This window comes from Pseudorca crassidens, chromosome 2, assembly GCF_039906515.1.
Source record: "Pseudorca crassidens isolate mPseCra1 chromosome 2, mPseCra1.hap1, whole genome shotgun sequence".
Lineage (NCBI taxonomy): Eukaryota > Metazoa > Chordata > Mammalia > Artiodactyla > Delphinidae > Pseudorca > Pseudorca crassidens.
The window spans coordinates 75,091,201-75,108,961 of NC_090297.1; the positions used below are offsets into that span (position 1 = coordinate 75,091,201).

The 17,761-nt window shown below is 36.8% G+C and overlaps 1 protein-coding gene and 1 long non-coding RNA gene across 5 annotated transcripts in view; one reads left to right on the forward strand and one right to left on the reverse strand.

Moving 5' to 3' along the window:
• Window positions 1–17,761, forward strand: part of LOC137218932 (uncharacterized) — a 213,334-nt gene that overhangs the window by 146,454 nt on the left and 49,119 nt on the right. The gene's annotated exons all lie outside the window — the stretch shown is intronic.
• The window catches only part of COL24A1 (collagen type XXIV alpha 1 chain), a 431,777-nt gene that overhangs the window by 105,218 nt on the left and 308,798 nt on the right, over window positions 1–17,761 (reverse strand). For all 4 annotated transcript variants that reach the window (XM_067726773.1, XM_067726774.1, XM_067726775.1 and 1 more), the window contains 4 exons: window positions 15,142–15,195; window positions 14,674–14,727; window positions 13,289–13,342; window positions 13,025–13,132 (listed from right to left, as the gene is read on the reverse strand). In XM_067726773.1, the coding sequence (XP_067582874.1) occupies window positions 13,025–13,132; window positions 13,289–13,342; window positions 14,674–14,727; window positions 15,142–15,195 (270 nt within the window). The remainder of the gene's footprint in view (window positions 1–13,024; window positions 13,133–13,288; window positions 13,343–14,673; window positions 14,728–15,141; window positions 15,196–17,761) is intronic.

Sequence of the window (17,761 nt, forward strand, 5' to 3'; positions counted from 1 at the left end):
CTGACACTAAAGAAATGGAAATCTATGAACTACCTAACAAAGAATTCAGAATAATCCTCTTAAAGAAGTTCAGTGAACTTCAAGAACACACAGATAACTAAATTAAATTAGAAAAACAATGCATGAACAAAACGAGAAGTTCAACAAAGAAATAGAAACCATGTGAATAAATAAAACAAAAATCCTAGAGATAAAGATTGAACTGAAGAACTCAACAGAGTTTCAAAAGCAGACTTGACCAAGCAGAAGAATCAGTGAACTCAAAGATAAGTCATTTGAAATTATCCCAAGGAACAAAAAGAAAAAAAGATGAAAAAGAATGAAGAAAAGACTATGATACTTAAGGGACTGTGTGAAATAAAACAGTATTGTGTGAATACTGGGAGAATAAAAAGAGAAAAGAGCAGAAAGACTACTTAAAGATATAATGGCTGAAAATGTCCTAAACTTGGGGAGAGAAATAGACGTCCAGATTTTTGAGGCTCAAAAATCCCAAACAGGTTAAACCCAAAAAAGGTCACTTTGAGACACATTATAGTCAGCCCTCAGTATCTGCGGGTTCCACAACTGCAGAGTCAAAAAACTGTGGATCAAAAATGTTACAAAAAAAATTCCAGAAAGTTCCAAAACAAAACATGAATTTGCCATGAACTGACACTGGTTTACACAGCATTTATACTGTATTTAAAACTATTTACATAGCATTTATATTATATTAAGATTGTAAGTAATCTAGAGGTGATTTAAAGTATATGAGAGAATGTATGTAGGTTATATGCAAATACTATGCCATTTTATGTCAGGGACTTAAGCATGTGCAGATTTTGGTACCTGTGGGGGTCCTGCAACCAATCCCCTATGGATACTGAGGGATGACAGTAACTATATTGTCAAAACAAAGAGATAATTTTAAAAGTAGTAAGAGAAATGTGACTCATTACATAACGGAGCCTAAATAATACTATAAGTAGGTTTCTCAGCAGAAATTCTGCAGACCAGGAGAGAATGGAATAACATCTTCAAAATATGGAAAGGAAAAAAAAGAACCTGTTAACCAAGAACACTATACCCAGAAAAGTGTCCTTCAGGAATAAAGGCATGATAAACACTTTTCCAAACAAACAAAAGCTAAAGGTTTATCACCACTAAATCTGCCTTACAAAAAATGCTAAAGGGCATTTTTGAAGCTGAAATATAACAATATAACATTGTAAAAACATATAAATGTGTGAAACTCCCCACTAAAGGTAAATATATATTCAAAGCCAGATTCTCTAATATTGTAATGGTGGTACATAAATCACTTACAATTCTAGTTAAAAAGTTAAAAAACAAGTTTATTAAAAATAACCATAACGGGATTGGTTCAAGATGGTGGAGTAGAAGGACGTGTTCTCACTCCCTTTTGTGAGAACTCTGGAATCACAACCAACTGCTGAACAGTCATCGACAGGAAGACACTGGAACTCAGCAAAAAAGATATCCCACATCCAAAGACAAAGGAGAAGTCACAATGAGATGGTAGGAGGGGCGCAATCACAATAAAATCAAATACCATAACTTCTGTGTGGATGACTCACAAACTGGAGAACACTTATACCACAGAAGTCCACCCACTGGAGTGAAGGTTCTGAGCCCCACGTCAGGCGTCCGAACCTGGGGGTCCGGCAACTGGAGTCGGAATTCCTAGAGAATCAGATTTGAAGGCTAGCAGGATTTGATTGCAGGACTTAGACAGGACAGGGGGAAACAGACTCCACTCTTGGACGGCACACACAAAGTAGTGTGCACATCGGGACCCAGGGGAAGGAGCAGTGACCCCCCCACAGAGACTGAACCAGACCTACCTGCTTGTGTTGGAGGGTCTCCTGCAGAGGTGGGGGGCGCCTGTGGCTCACCGCAAAGACAAGGACACTGGTAGCAGAAGTTCTAGGAGTACTCCTTGGGATGAGCCCTCCCAGAGTCCATCATTAGCCCCACCAAAGAGCCTGGGTAGGTGTAGTGTTGGGTTGCCTCAGGCCAAACAACCAACAGGGAGGGGACCAAGCCCCACCCATCAGCAGACAAGTGGATTAAAGTTTTACTGAGCTCTGACCACCAGAACAACAGCCAGCACCTCATCTACCAGAGGGCAGATGCAGAAGCAAAAAGAACTACAATCCTGCAGCCTGTGGAACAAAAAACACATTCACAGAAAGATAGACAAGATGAAAAGTCAGAGGGCTATGTACCAGATGAAGGAACAAGGTAAAACCCCAGAAAAACAACTAAATGAAGTGGAGATAGGCAACCTACCAGAAAAAGAATTCAGAATAATGATAGTGAAGATGATCCAGGACCTCGGAAAAAGAATGGAGGCAAAGATCAAGAAGATGCAAGAGGGCTTCCCTGGTGGCGCAGTGGTTGGGAGTCTGCCTGCCGATGCAGGGGACGCGGGTTCGTGCCCCGGTCTGGGAGGATCCCACATGCCGCGGAGCGGCTGGGCCCGTGAGCCATGGCCGCTCGGCCTGCGCGTCCGGAGCCTGTGCTCCGCAACGGGAGCGGCCACAGCAGTGAGAGGCCCGCGTACCGCAAAAAAAAAAAAAAAAAAGAAGATGCAAGAAATATTTAACAAAGATCTAGAAGAATTAAAGAACAAACAAACAGAGATGAACAATACAATAACTGAAGTGAAAAATACACTAGAAGGAATCAATATCAGAATAACTGAGGCAGAAGTGACCTGGAAGACAGCATGGTGGAATTCACTGCTGTGGAACAGAATAAAGAAAAAAGAATGAAAAGAAATGAAGACAGTCTAAGAGCCTTCTGAGACAACATTAAATGCAACAATATTTGCATTATACGGGTCCCAGAAGGAGAAGAGAGAGAGAAAGGACCCAAGAAAATATTTGAAGAGATTATAGTCGAAAACTTCCCTAACATGGGAAAGGAAATAGCCACCCAAGTCCAGGAAGCGCAGAGAATCCCATACAGGATAAATCCAAGGAGAAACATGCCTAGACACACAGTAATCAAATTGGCAAAAATTAAAGGCAAAGAAAAATTATTGAAAGCAGCAAGGGAAAAATAACAAATAACATACAAGGGAACTCCCATAAGGTTAACAGCTGATTTCTCAGCAGAAACTCTACAAGCCAGAAGGGAGTGGCATGATACACTTAAAGTAATGAAAGGGAAGAATCTAAAACCAAGATTACTCTACACAGCAAGGATCTCATTCAGATTCGATGGAGAAATCAAAAGCTTTACAGACAGGCAAAGGCTAACAGAATTCAGCACCAGTAAACCAGCTCTAAAACAAATGCTAAAGGAACTTCTCTAAGTGGGAAACACAAGAGAAGGAAAGGACCTACAAAAACAAACCCAAAACAATTAAGAAAATGGTAACAGGAACATACATATGGATAATTACCTTAAACGTGAATGGATTAAATGCTCCAACCAAAAGACACAGGCTTGCTGAATGGATACAAAAACAAGACCTATATATACATGCTGTCTACAAGAGACCCACTTCAGACCTAGGGACACATACAGACTGAAAGTGAGGGGATGGAAAAAGATATTCCATGCAAATGGAAATCAAAAGAAAGCTGGAGCAGCAATACTCTTATCAGATAAAATAGACTTTAAAATGTTACAAGAGACAAGGAAGGACACTATATAATGATCAAGGGATCAATCCAAGAAGAAGATATAACAATTATAAATATATATGCACCCAACATAGGAGCACCTCAATACATAAGGCAACAGCTAACATCTCTAAAAGAGGAAATCGACAATAACACAATAATAGTGGGGGACTTTAACACCTCACTCAAACCAATGGACAGATCATACAAACAGAAAATTAATAAGGAAACACAAGCGTTAAATGACACAACACACCAGAGAGATTTAGTTGATATTTATAAGACATTCCATCCAAAAACAGCAGATTACACTTTCTTCTCAAGTCTGCACAGATCATTCTCCAGGATAGATCACATGTTGGGTCATAAATCAAGCCTCAGTAAATTTAAGAAAGTTGAAATCATATCAAGCATCTTTTCTGACCACAAGGCTATGAGAATAGAAATCAATTACAGGAGAAGATCTGTAAAAAATACAAACACATGGAGGCTAAACAATATATTACTAAACCAAGAGGTAACTGAAGAAATCAAAAAATACCTAGAGACAAATGACAATGAAAACACGATGATCCAAAACCTCTGGGATGTGGCAAAAGCAGTTCTAAGAGGGAAGTTTATAGCTATACAAGCCTACCTCAAGAAACAAGAAAAATCTCAAATAAACAATCTAACCTTACTCGTAAAGGAACTAGAGAAATAAGAACAAACAAAACCCAAAGTTAGCAGAAGGAAAGAAATCATAAAGATCAGAGCAGAATTAAATGAAATAGAAACAAAGAAAACAAAAGAAAAGATCAGTAGAACTTAAACCCGGTTCTTTGTGAAGATAAACAAAATTGATAAACCATTAGCCAGACTCATGAAGAATAAGAGGGAGAGGACTCAAATCAATAAAATTGAAATGAAAAAGGAGAAGTTTAAACAGACCGCAGAAATACAAAGCATCCTAAGAGACTACTACAATCAACACTCTGCCAATAAAATAGACAACTTGGAAGATATGGACAGATTCTTAGAAAGATATAACCTTCCAAGACTGAACAAGGAAGAAATAGAAAATATGAACAGACCAATCACAAGTCATGAAATTGAAACTGTGATTAAGAATCTTCCAACAAACAAAAGTCCAGGACCAGATGGCTTCACACGTGAATTCTATCAAACGTTTAGAGAAGAGCTAACACCCATCCTTCTCAAACTCTTCCAAAAATTTGCAGAGGAAGGAACACTCCCAAACTCATTCTATGAGGCCACCATCACCCTGATACCAAAACCAGACAAAGATACTACAAAAAAAGAAAATTACACAACAATATCACTGATGAATATAGAGGCAAGAATCCTCAAGAAAATACTAGCAAACAGAATCCAACAACACATTAAAAGGATCATACACCATGATCGAGGGGGGTTTACCCCAGGCATGCAAGGATTTTTCAATATATGCAAATCAATCAATGTGATACACCATATTAACAAACTGAAGAAGGAAAACCATATGATCATCTCAGTAGATGCAGAAAAAGCTTCTGACAAAATTCAACACCCATTTATGATAAAAATTCTCATATTTGGGTATAGAGGGAATCTAGCTCAACATAATAAAGGCCATATATGACAAACTCATAGCAAACATCATTCTCAATGGTGAAAAACTGAAAGCATTTCCTCTAAGATCAGGAACAAGACAAGGATGTCCACTCTCACCCCTACTGTTCAACATAGTTTTGCAAGTCCTAGCCATGGCAATCAGAGAAGAAAAAGAAATAAAATGGATACAAATTGGAAAAGAAGAAGTAAAACTGTAACTGTTTGCAGATGACATGATACTATAGAGAGAGAATCCTAAAGATGCCACCAGAAAACTACTAGAGCTAATCAATGAATTTGGTAAAGTTGCAGGATACAAAATTAATGCACAGAAATCTCTTGCATTCCTATACACTAATGATGAAAAATCTGAAAGAGAAATTAAGGAAACACTCCCATTTACCACTGCAACAAAAAGAATTGGGCTTCCCTGGTGGCGCAGTGGTTGAGAGTCTGCCTGCCGATGCAGGGGACACGGGTTCGTGCCCTGGTCTGGGAAGATCCCACATGCCGCGGAGAGGTTGGGCCCGTGAGCTGTGGCCACTGAGCCTGCGCATCCGGAGCCTGTGCTCCACGACGGAAGAGGCCACAGCAGTGAGAGGCCTGCGTACAGCAAAAAAAAAAAAAAAAAAAAAAAAAAGAATAAAATACCTAGGAATAAACTTACCTAGGGAGACAAAAGACCTGTATGCAGAAAACTATGACACTAATGAAAGAAATTAAAGATGATACCAACAGATGGAGAGATATACCAGGTTCTTGGATTGGAAGAATCAATATTGTGAAAGTGACTATACTACCCAAAGCAATCTACAGATTCAATGCAATCCCTATTAAATTACCAATGGCATTTTTTACGGAACTAGAACAAAAAATCTTAAAATTTGTATGGAGACATAAAAGACCCCAAATAGCTAAAGCAGTCTTGAGTGAAAAAAACGGAGCTGGAGGAATCCGACTCCCTGATTTCAGACTATACTACAGAGCTACAGTAATCAAGACAATATGGTACTGGCACAAAAACAGAAATATAGATCAATGGAACAAGATAGAAAGCCCAGAGATAAACCCACTCACTTATGGTCAACTAATCTATGACAAAGGAGGCAAGGATATACAATGGAGGAAAGACAGTCTCTTCAACAAGTGGTGCTGGGAAAACTGGACAGAACACTCCTTATCACCATACACAAAAATAAACTCAAAATGGATTAGAAACCTAAATGTAAGACCAGACACTATAAAACTCTTAGAGGAAAACATAGGAAGAACACTCTTTGACATAAGTCACCACAAGATCTTTTTTGATCCACCTCCTAGAGTAATGGAAATAAAAAGAAAAATAAAGAAATGGGACCTATTGAAACTTCAAAGCTGTTGCACAGCAAAGGAAACCATAAACAAGATGAAAAAACAACCCTCAAAATGGGAGAAAATATTTGCAAATGAATCAACAGACAAAGGATTAATCTCCAAAATATATAAACAGCTCATGCTGCTCAATATTAAAAAAACAAACAACCCAATTCAAAAATGGGCAGCAGACCTAAACAGACATTTCTCCAAAGAAGACATACAGATGGCCAAGAAGCACATGAAGAGCTGCTCAGCATCACTAATTATTAGAGAAATGCAGATGAAAACTACAATGAGGTATCACCTCACACCAGTTAGAATGGGCATCATCAGAAAATCTACAAACAACAAATACTGGAGAGGGTGTGGGGAAAAGGGAACCCTCTTGCACTGTTGGGAATGTAAATTGATACAGCCACTATGGAGAACAGTATGGAGGTTCCTTAAAGAACTAAAAATAGAACTATCATATGATGCAGCAATCTCACTACTGGACATATACCCTAGGAAAACCATAATTCAAAAAGACACATGTGAAAAGCAGCAGGGCTGGGGGGTCGTGGTATGATGAATTGGGAGATTGGGATTGACATGTATACACTGATGTGTATAAAATGGATGACTAATAATAATCTGTATAAAAAAATAAATTAAATTAAAATAAAAAGACACATGCACCCCAATGTTCATTGCAGCACTATTTACAATAGCCAGGTCATGGCAACAACCTAAATGCCCGTCGACAGACGAATGGATAAAGAAGATGTGGTACATATATACGATGGAATATTATTCAGCCATAAAAAGGAACGAAATTGGGTCATTTGTAGAGACATGGATGGATCTAGAGACTGTCATACAGAGTGAAGTAAGTCAGAAAGAGAAAAACAAATATTGTATATTAATGCATATATGTGGAACCTAGAAAAATGGTACAGGTGAGCCGGTTGCAGGGCAGAAATTGAGACACAGATATAGAGAACATATGTATGGACACCAAGGGGGGAAAGCGGCGGGGGGTGGGTTGTAAAAAAAAAAAAAAGAAAGAAAGAAAGAATTCTTTTTTACACTTCAAAAGGTTAATCATAGTCCAGAATAGGAAAATCTACAGAGACAGAGAGTAAATTAGTGGTTGCCAGAGGGTAGGGGAAGGGGAGAATGGGGAATGACTGGTAATGGGTACAGGGTTTGTTTTTGGCATGATGAAAATGTTCTGGAATTAGATAGTCGTAACGATTGCACAACTTTGTGAATGTACTATAAACCACTAAATTGTACACTTTAAACATGTGAATTTTATGGTATATGTGAATTACATCTCAATGAACCCATTATTTTAGAAAACAAAAACATAAACAAAAACAAGAACAACAAAAATAACCATAACTACAATAATTTGTTATTGGATAAAGAATACAAAAAGATTAAACTGTAACATCAGTAACCTAAAATGTGAGCGGGGAGAAAGAATTAAACACATAAAGTTTCTGTAAGATATCAAAGTTAAATTTTATCTGCTTAAACTATGGTGTTAGAATTGTAATGTATTTTATGTGAGCCACAAAGGAAAAACGTGTAGTAGATACACAAGATTATGATAAAGGATTCAAGGCACACTGCTACAAAAGTCCAAAAATCACAAAGGAAAAGGGCAAGTGAGGAAGCAATGAAGTAAGAGTCTGTAAAAGAATCAGCAAACAATGAGCACAATGGCAATAGGAAGTCCTTACTTACCAATAATTACTTTAATTGTAAATGGATTAACTTATCCAATCAAAAGACAGAATGGCTGAAAGGATTTAAAAAAAGAGACCCAGCTATATGCTGCCTACAGGAGACTCACTTAAGCTTGAAGGACACACAAAGACTGAGAGGGAAGGGATGAGGAAAGATATTTCAAGCAAATGATAACAAAAAGAAAGCAGGGATAGCTATACTTATATCAGATAAAATAGATTTTAAGCTGAAAACAGTAACAAGAGATAAGGAAGGTCATTAATAATGATAAATGGGTCAATTAATTGATAATATACAATAATTATAAATATTTATGTGCCAAACTTTGGAGTATCTAAATATATAAAGTAAATACTAACAGAAACAAAAGGAGAAATCAGCAGCAATACTATCTTGTTTGGGGACTTTAATATCCTACTCTCTAAAATGGCTACATCTTCCAGACAGAAAATTAATAAGGAAACAGAAGATTTGAACAACACTACAGGCCAAACAGACGTAATGGACATATAAAGAACATTCCATCCAACAGTAGCAGAATACACATTCTTCTCAAAAAATGTTCACATGGAACATTTCTGTAGATAGATCATATGTAAGGCCACAATACAAGTCTCTATAAATACAGTTAGATAGAAATTATATCAAGTAACTTTCCAGCCACAATGGTATGAAACTAGAAATCAACAACAGGAGAGAAAAGTTATAAAACTCACAAATACATGGAAATTAAAAAATATTCCTCAGACCCTGAAGCCCTAGGTGTCCCAGTGGTTTTAGCACGATGAGCTCAATCGGCACTGGGTATGACCTGTCAGTCTCTACATTCTCTCCTGATGGGAGAGTTTTTCAAGTTGAGTATGCTATGAAGCCTGTGGAAAATAGTGGTACAGCTATTGGAATCAGATGTAAAGATGGCGCTGTCTTTGGGGTAGAAAAATTAGTCCTTTCTAAATTTTATGAAGAAGGTGCTAACAAACGACTTTTTTTTTTTTTTTTTTTGCGGTACGAGGGCCTCTCACTGCTGTGGCCTCTCCCGTTGCGGAGCACAGGCTCCGGACGCGCAGGCTCAGCGGCCATGGCTCACGGGCCCAGCCGCTCCACGGCATGTGGGATCTTCCCGGACCGGGCATGAACCGGGGCCCCTGCATCAGCAGGCAGACTCTCAACCACTGCGCCACCAGGGAAGCCCACAAATGACTTTTTAATGTTGATTGGCATGTTGGAATGGCAGTAGTAGGTTTGTTGGCAGATGCTTGTTCTTTAGCAGACATTACAAGAGAAGAGGCTTCCAACTTTAGATCTAACTTTGGATATAACATTCCACTAAAGCATCTTGCAGACAGAGTGGCCATGTATGTACATGCCTATACACCCAACAGTGCTGTTAGACCTTTTGGCTACAGTTTCATGTTAGGGTCTTACAGTGTGAATGATGGTGTACAACTTCCAATGTTTATCATTTTTAAAAACCAACTCTTATTAATTTTTTCTATTGTTTTCCTATCCTCTATTTCACTTATTCCTGCTCTAATCTTTATCACTTCCTTCTTGCTAACTTTGGCCTTGTTTTGTTCTTCTTTTTCCACTTCCTTGAAGAGTAAAGTTAGGTTACTTATTTGAGGTCTTTCCCTTTTTCTAATGTGGAATTTATCACTATGAACTTCCCTTTTAGAACTATTTTTGCATCTGTATTTACAATAGCCAGGACATGGAAGCAACCTAAGTGTCCATCGACAGATGAATGGATAAAGAAGATGTGGCACATATATACAATGGAATATTACTCAGCCATTAAAAGAAACGAAATTGAGTTATTTGAAGTGAGGTGGATGGACCTAGAGTCTGTCATACAGAGTGAAGTAAGTCAGAAAGAGAGAAACAAATACCGTATGTTAACACATATATATGGAATCTAAAAAAAAAAATGGTTCTGAAGAACCTAGGGGCAGGACAGGAATAAAGATGTAGATGTAGAGAATGGACTTGAGGACATGGGGAGGGGGAAGGGTAAGCTGTGAAAAAGTGAGAGAGTGGCATGGACAAATATACACTACCAAATGTAAAACAGATAGCTAGTGGGAAGCAGCCACATAGCACAGGGAGGTCAGCTCGGTGCTTTGTGACCACCTAGAGGGGTGGGATAGGGAGGGTGGAAGGGAGATGGAAGAGGGAGGAGATATGGGGATATATGTATATGTATAGCTGATTCACTTTGTTATATGTCAGAAACTAACACACCATTGTAAAGCAATTATATGCCAATAAAGATGTTTAAAAAATAAAGCTTATGGACTTAACAATATGAAAAAAAAATTATCTGAACTGTCAGAAAAAAAATGATAAACAAAATTGACAAACCTTTAGCCAAACTCACCGAGAGGACTCAAAGTTAGAAATGAAAGAGGAGACATAAAGGATACCACAAAAAGAAAAAGGATCATAAGAGACTACTACATACAATTATTTGCCAGCAAATTGAAAACCTAGAAGAAATGGAGAAATAGAAAGATACTACCTACCAAGACTGAATCATGAAGAAATAGAAAATCTATAAAGACCAATGACTAAGGAGATTGAATCAGTAGTGAAAAACCTCTCAACAAAGAAAAGCCCAGGACCAAATGGTTTCACTGCTGAATCATATCAAACATTTAAAGAAGAATTAATGCTAAACTTTCTCAAATTTTCCCAAAATTTTGAAGAAGGAATACACCCAAAGACATTTTACAAGGCCAGCATTACTCTGATGCCAAGCCAGATAAGGATACTACAAGAAAAAAAAATTCAGGCCAGCCAATATCCCTGACAAATAGAGATGCAAAAATTCTCAACAAAATACTAGCAAACTGAATTCAATAGCATATTAAAAGGACCACACACCATGATCAAGTGGGATTTATTCCAGGTATGCAAAGATGACTCAAAAATCTGCAAATCAGTCAATGTGATGTACCACATTCCCAGAATTAAAGAAAAAAACATACGATCAGCTGAATAAATGCAGAAAAGGCCTGGAAAAAATTCAACAACATTTCATGATAAAACGTCTCAACAAATTGGGTATAGAAGGAATGTACCTCAACGTAATAAAAGCCATATATGAAAAACCCACAGCTAACATCATACTCAAAAAAAGCTTTTCCTCCAAGATCAGGAACATGGCAAGTGTGACTGGAAGTCCAAGCTTGAGCAATTGGGCAAGAAAAAGAAATAAAAGGCATCCAAGTTAGAAAGGAAGAAGTAAAACCATGTCTATTTGCAGGTGACATCTTAATATACAGAAAACTCTGAAGACTGTACCACAAAACTGTTAGCATTAATAAATGATTTCAATAAAGTTGCAGGATACAAAATCAACCTACTAAAACCCAGTCATATTTCCACACACTAACAACAAATTATCTGAAAAAGAAATAAAGAAAATAATCCCATTTATAATAGTATCAAAATCAATAAAATACTTAGAATAAATATAACCCAGGAGGTAAAATATCTATACACTGAAAACTAGAAGACACTGATGAAAGAAACTCAAGAAAATACAAATAAGTGGAAAAAATCTCATTTTCACATATTGTTAAAATGTGCGTACTATCCAAAGCAATCTATAGATTCAGTATAATCCCTATCAAGATTCCAGGCAGGTTTTTTTTATCAAAATAGAAAAAAGCAATTCTAAAATTTTCATTGAACCATAAAAGACACCAAATAGCTAAAACAATCTTAAGAAGAACAAGGCTGGAGGCATCACACTTCCTAATTTCAGACTTTATCAATACAAAACTATATTAACCAAAACAGTACGGTACCAGCATTAAAACAGACATATAGACCAAAAGAACAGAATCAAGAGCCCAGAGATAAACCCATGCATATAAGGTCAACTAATATTTGAAAAAATGTGATCATATACACACACACATATATGTTCTCTATGTATACAATGTAATATTATTCAGTCATAAACAGAAGGAAATTCTGCCATTTGAAACAACATGGATAGACCTTGAAAGCATTATGCTTGTGAAATAAGTCAGAGAAACACAAATACTGTATGATCTCATGAATATGTGTTACCTAACGAAACTCATAAGAACTCATAGAAACAGAGTTGTTTGGTGTTGCCAGGGATGAAGAGATGGGGAAAATAGGTGAAGGTGGTCAAAGGGTACAAATTTCCAGTTATAAGATGAATAAGTTCTGGAGATCTAATGTACAGCATGGTGACTATAGTTAACAACACTGTATTGTGTACCTGAAAGATGCTAAGACAGTAACTCTTAAAAATTCTCACCACACACAAAAGGGCAACTGTGTGAGGTGATAGATGTGCTAACTGAACTTACTATGGGAATCATTTAGCAATATTTGTGCACAAAAAATCAACAGGTCATGCACTGTAAACTTATATAACTTATATAATACATGTCAATTATGTCGCAATAAAGTGAGAAAAAAATGAAGAAGTTCAATAGCATGTGTGACACATGGGAAAAGTATCTTTTTTCCTTGGATGTTAGGAAGGCTGATAATTAGTCCCTGGTTTGTTCTTTACTCAAGCCATAGTTCCACACCTTCAAATACCAAATGGACATATAAGGGAGACAAGAATGTGTGTGTATGGCTCACACTTGTGTGTGTGGGTGTGGGTGTGTAGAGGACTGAGTTCAGTGAGTATTGAACCCAGCAGTACTCACCGGAGGACCCATTACACCTGGTCCGCCCAGGGACCCTGTGGTCCCTGGTAAGCCTGTCTCTCCTTTTTCTCCATCCTCTCCAGGAAGTCCCCTTCCTCCTGGGTTCCCCTGTAACACAGTAAAACTTTTTGAGAAAGGGAAAGTAGTAAAATAATTATGCCACGCAATAAGAGATTTTTGTTGCCACATAAAAAATTACGTTTAATATTTGAAAGATTTCTCAAAAACATCTACCTTAATCATAATGTTAAGAGTATAATTTACCTTTATTCCATCTTTACCCTGGAGACCTTCTTCTCCAGCAGCTCCTGGTTCACCCTATTTGGTAGCAGAAATGTAAGATTTATTATTTCGCTAAAATCATTTATCTAAATTCATTTTTTGCCCCTGGTATCTATAGAAGTAGCAGGTTTATATACATTTATTCCTACTTCTACTTTATTTATAAGGAGTATTTGAAAGTATAATGAACATGATTTAATTTGCCTGGAATAACTCTGAAGATGATTTAAAGAGTCATAGCACTGTTATTCAAACACAAGATGGTCTCAGAATATTAATAACTTTTAGATAATTAAAGGTAATATGTATTCATTTGATAGCTTTGGATATTTAGACAGCTATACCTATGTTTCTTAGTTCAAAGACTGTAAATACTGAATTTCATAAAATTATAGTATCTTGCTTTTCTTAATTTACATGGATTAATACGACTTAATTCAGTTAAAATCAGTGTACCGGATTTTTAAGGTCTGTATTTTCTCCCTTACAGAGAAGAGGTGACTATCAAGGCCCTGGTATATTTGGAAGCTGTCTTCTAGACACAGAACTTGTAGAAATGTAGAGCCACAATTTATGAAGCTATTCAAGAAGTACTGGCTCTCTTGCCACCTGAACTATTTACAAGTAAATTAATCAGTGTGTCTTCACAGTTGCTCATTGCTCCAACTGCTGACACTTCCATTACCCTGACCTCATACTTCCCACCCCCCTGAAAAAAAAAGGAAAATGAACAAGAAAGAAATCGAATGCAAAATACATCTCCCAACTTTACCTTTCAGTAAACAAATGTCTCTTAAAATTATCTTGGTCCCTGTTATCTTGGAAAAAAACTTACCACAGCTTAAATTAACCACTGTCTATATTAGAATAACTTCTGTAAGCTACCTCAACACAATTATCTACAATTGTGTTTGTCTACAAAAATCTACAATTATTTCTTTGAATGTTGTTAACCTGGCATGACTCTAGTTTTTTGTTGCTGTTTTTCTAAACACAATTTAGATTTCAATGTCTGTCTGTCTTGTTAGGTCCGGAAATAGCATAAGAGTTGATCACTAGTATTTGTGAATTTCTTCTTCATGCCAACATTAGTGACAATCACAGTGACTCCACACATTTGGCAAGGATTCTGCTGAGTACATCTGATTCTGAGAAAAAGGATGTGTGTGGTTAGGACTCTCAATGCTACTAAATTACAATGTGAACAGGGTTTAGCATGCAGCTTTTGAAATTATAAAATAAAGACAAATATTTTCTATAATGCACCAGAAAAGTTTATTATACAATCTTTGAAGTCTTTAGGCTGAGGCTTGAGTCTCTAAAATAGGAGGGCCAGTGCATTAAAATGGTTTCTAGTAGGCACGTACCCGTAACCCTGGCTCCCCAGTCACTCCAACACTGCCTGCAGGTCCAACATCTCCCTGAAGAAACAAAGGGAAAGATTAAACTCTTTTCTACTAAAACTGCATGTCTAATAGTTATGGAGGGTATATCATGAAGACAGGAGTTCCAAAACACTATTTTTTCCTTTTCTTCAGATTAATTTATTTATAATATTTTGCTTTTTCATTTGTATTCCCTCCCATATATAACCGTATATATATATATGTGTGTGTGTATAGATATACACACACATACTTATCTGCATATATAGAGAGACAAATAATATTTTTTTCTCAGTAATATTTTATTCTGACTCATTTGAGAACACTATCCATTTTTATCTGCTGTCCTTTACCTGCTTCCAAGATGGTGGCTGTTTGCCAAAATATTGCAAACATCGGGGAGTCAATGGTGAAAGTTTAGAGACCTCCTTTACTATTTAGGAAGGTTACCTTTGCACCTGGCTCTCCTTGCAGACCAGATTCTCCCTCAATACCTGAAGGTCCCTAGAATAGAATGATTTGACACATTGTTTGTAAACATTCCTTCACCAACATAAAGGCAATAACAACCTCATAAGAAGATGGAAGTAATTTTCAGTCCAAGGATGGGATATCTATGTCCAGGAAAGGATTTTTGCTGCTCCTTTATAAATATCATGGCGTAAGACCAGATAATTTCTGGGACCGTTTAACAGTTCAAATGCTAAAACAACATCACCAGAAATCAGGACTGCTTAGACCAGTTTCTTCTAATCCTTCCTCTTGTCCTTTAATCTTTGGTCAAGACAAACTACTTCCCATTTCCTCTTCTAATTTTCTACCCTCATACCCTTACTATTCTCTGTGTTTTTCACTTTTTATTCTTCCCATCTATTTATGTTGATCCCTCTTGGAATACACTTCTTGAAAAAAATTCCATTTTCTTTATTGGTTTTATAAAATATAACACACAAAGAAGATATGAATTATATATATACGGCATTTTTTTCCCACGCCCCTTTCATGGGTGGGTCCAGTTGGGAAGATTTTGGTTGAAGCTTTTATCTTGAAAACATATAACTTCTTGCAACCTCTGGCTATTTATAAGCTTCGAGCTCCTATAATTGCTGTTGTATTGTTTTATTTATTTTTTCTCTTGGAGACATTTATCTTGTTGTTGAGAATATTCTGCCTGCCTCTCCCTTCTCTACTTCCTCACTCTCTTCTCTTACTCTATGTGTGTGTATGTATGTATGTGTACTTATACACACACAATTATAAATACATACATATGCATTCTATAATCCCCATGTTTTCAGAGTAGAGGGGTAGTTTAAAGCCATTAACCTATGATACTATCTTGACCAGAAGTTTCCTGTTTGCTTTCTGTCTTCCAGGGATTCCTCAATAGTTCTGATCCATGGGTGATAACCTTCCTAATAATTATTAGAGATTAAAATATCTCTTACGTTGCTACAGTATTTTAGATGAGAAGTTCAATTTTCCATTTTGACTCAGCTTCCACAATCCAGACTCGCTTTGCTTTTTCCAAAATAAAAGCTATACAGGCATAATAGTACAGATGGACTTATAATGAAAAGCCCCAGCCCCATTCCTCAGAGGCAACTACTTTATAAAACAATTTGTTTTTAGTTCTCTTAATGGTTATTTCTATAACCAAGAAATCTACCTCTAATTCTTGATGTATTACCTTGCTAAAAGTTTAGTTCCCTTAAAACTCCCTCCTTTTTATCATCATTTCACCAATTTTTAAATAGTTATATTATTTAAAATTTTCTGTTGGTTACCTTTGTGACTTTACTGTTATAAGAGGCAGTGTATTACAGTACTTAAGAGGAAGGACTACGAAGTGAGACTGCCTGAGTTTCTGCTCTGCCTCAGAAATGATAGAATTTAATATCCTAACCTAAGGTTAAAATTATCTCTCAAGAGAGAATTCCAACTCTCTCAGGACTTCTTCCACATCAAAATTGCTTTTAATTCCCTAGACCTCGTCTATTCCCCAGTTTCGCCCAATCTGTCAGCTCCTCTCGGCTTCTTTTATTCTTAGGCTAAATCCAATAGTTGATCTTCTGATCTCTGTGGTATCTCTTTTCTTATGCCAATCTTGGATTAGCACTTTAAATTGCCTTCTCCATTTCTATTCCCAGTTGAACATCAATGGAAAAATTACACTCTTGTGCAAAGTGGCTTCATTACATATTGAGAGGCATAGTGACTAAGAGAATGGGTTGCAGAGAGAGACTGCCTAAATTTAAATGTGGGCTCTACCACTACTATTGCTATTGCACTACTATTGCACAGCTATTGCTCTTGAACAAGTTGCTTAACCATTTCATGGCTTAGTTTCCTCATCTGTAGAATGAGGATAATTGCATTACCTCATGGGGTATTGTGAGAATTCATTAATATGGTACAGTACATAAATACTGCTAGGAACATAGAAAGTTCTCTGAAGTTGTTACCTAGTATTAACATCATTATTATTAATATAATGCAAATTCAAAGTCTCCTACTTCAGTTTTACTTTTAATAAGGTATATCTGCTTTTACATGTCTTTAGTCATTTCCCTCTTCCATTATCCTCAACCACTATTCTAAACCAGCATATTTTCCTCAATAGAAAATATGCTCAACCCCTACTCCTTATCATGACAGATTCTTGTCTCCTACCCTGTTAAAAAAAAAATGTCAAGTTATGAGGTATGACTTTCCTCTGCTTTTTGTAGACTCAGAGGATGGATGTGGCATAGTATAGGTTTTCAGCATTGGCTTTTGAATCAGATGTGGATTTAAAGCCAAGGTCTGCTACCTGTTAACCATTTACCTTGGGCAGAGAGGCAGATTATGACTAACATTCTTCTTTTCTTGTCTCAGGAAAGGATATTGCCATCCATCCTGTTGAACTCTGGAAATAATTTTTGACTTCTCTTTCCCATTTACTTTCCATATCCCACAAATATGCAGGTTCTCCAGAATTTATGTAACAAACATTTCTCAAATACATCCCCTTCTTACTTATGCTGACTACTTTAGTTCGGACCTCCATTGTTTCTTAACTAGTTGAGTG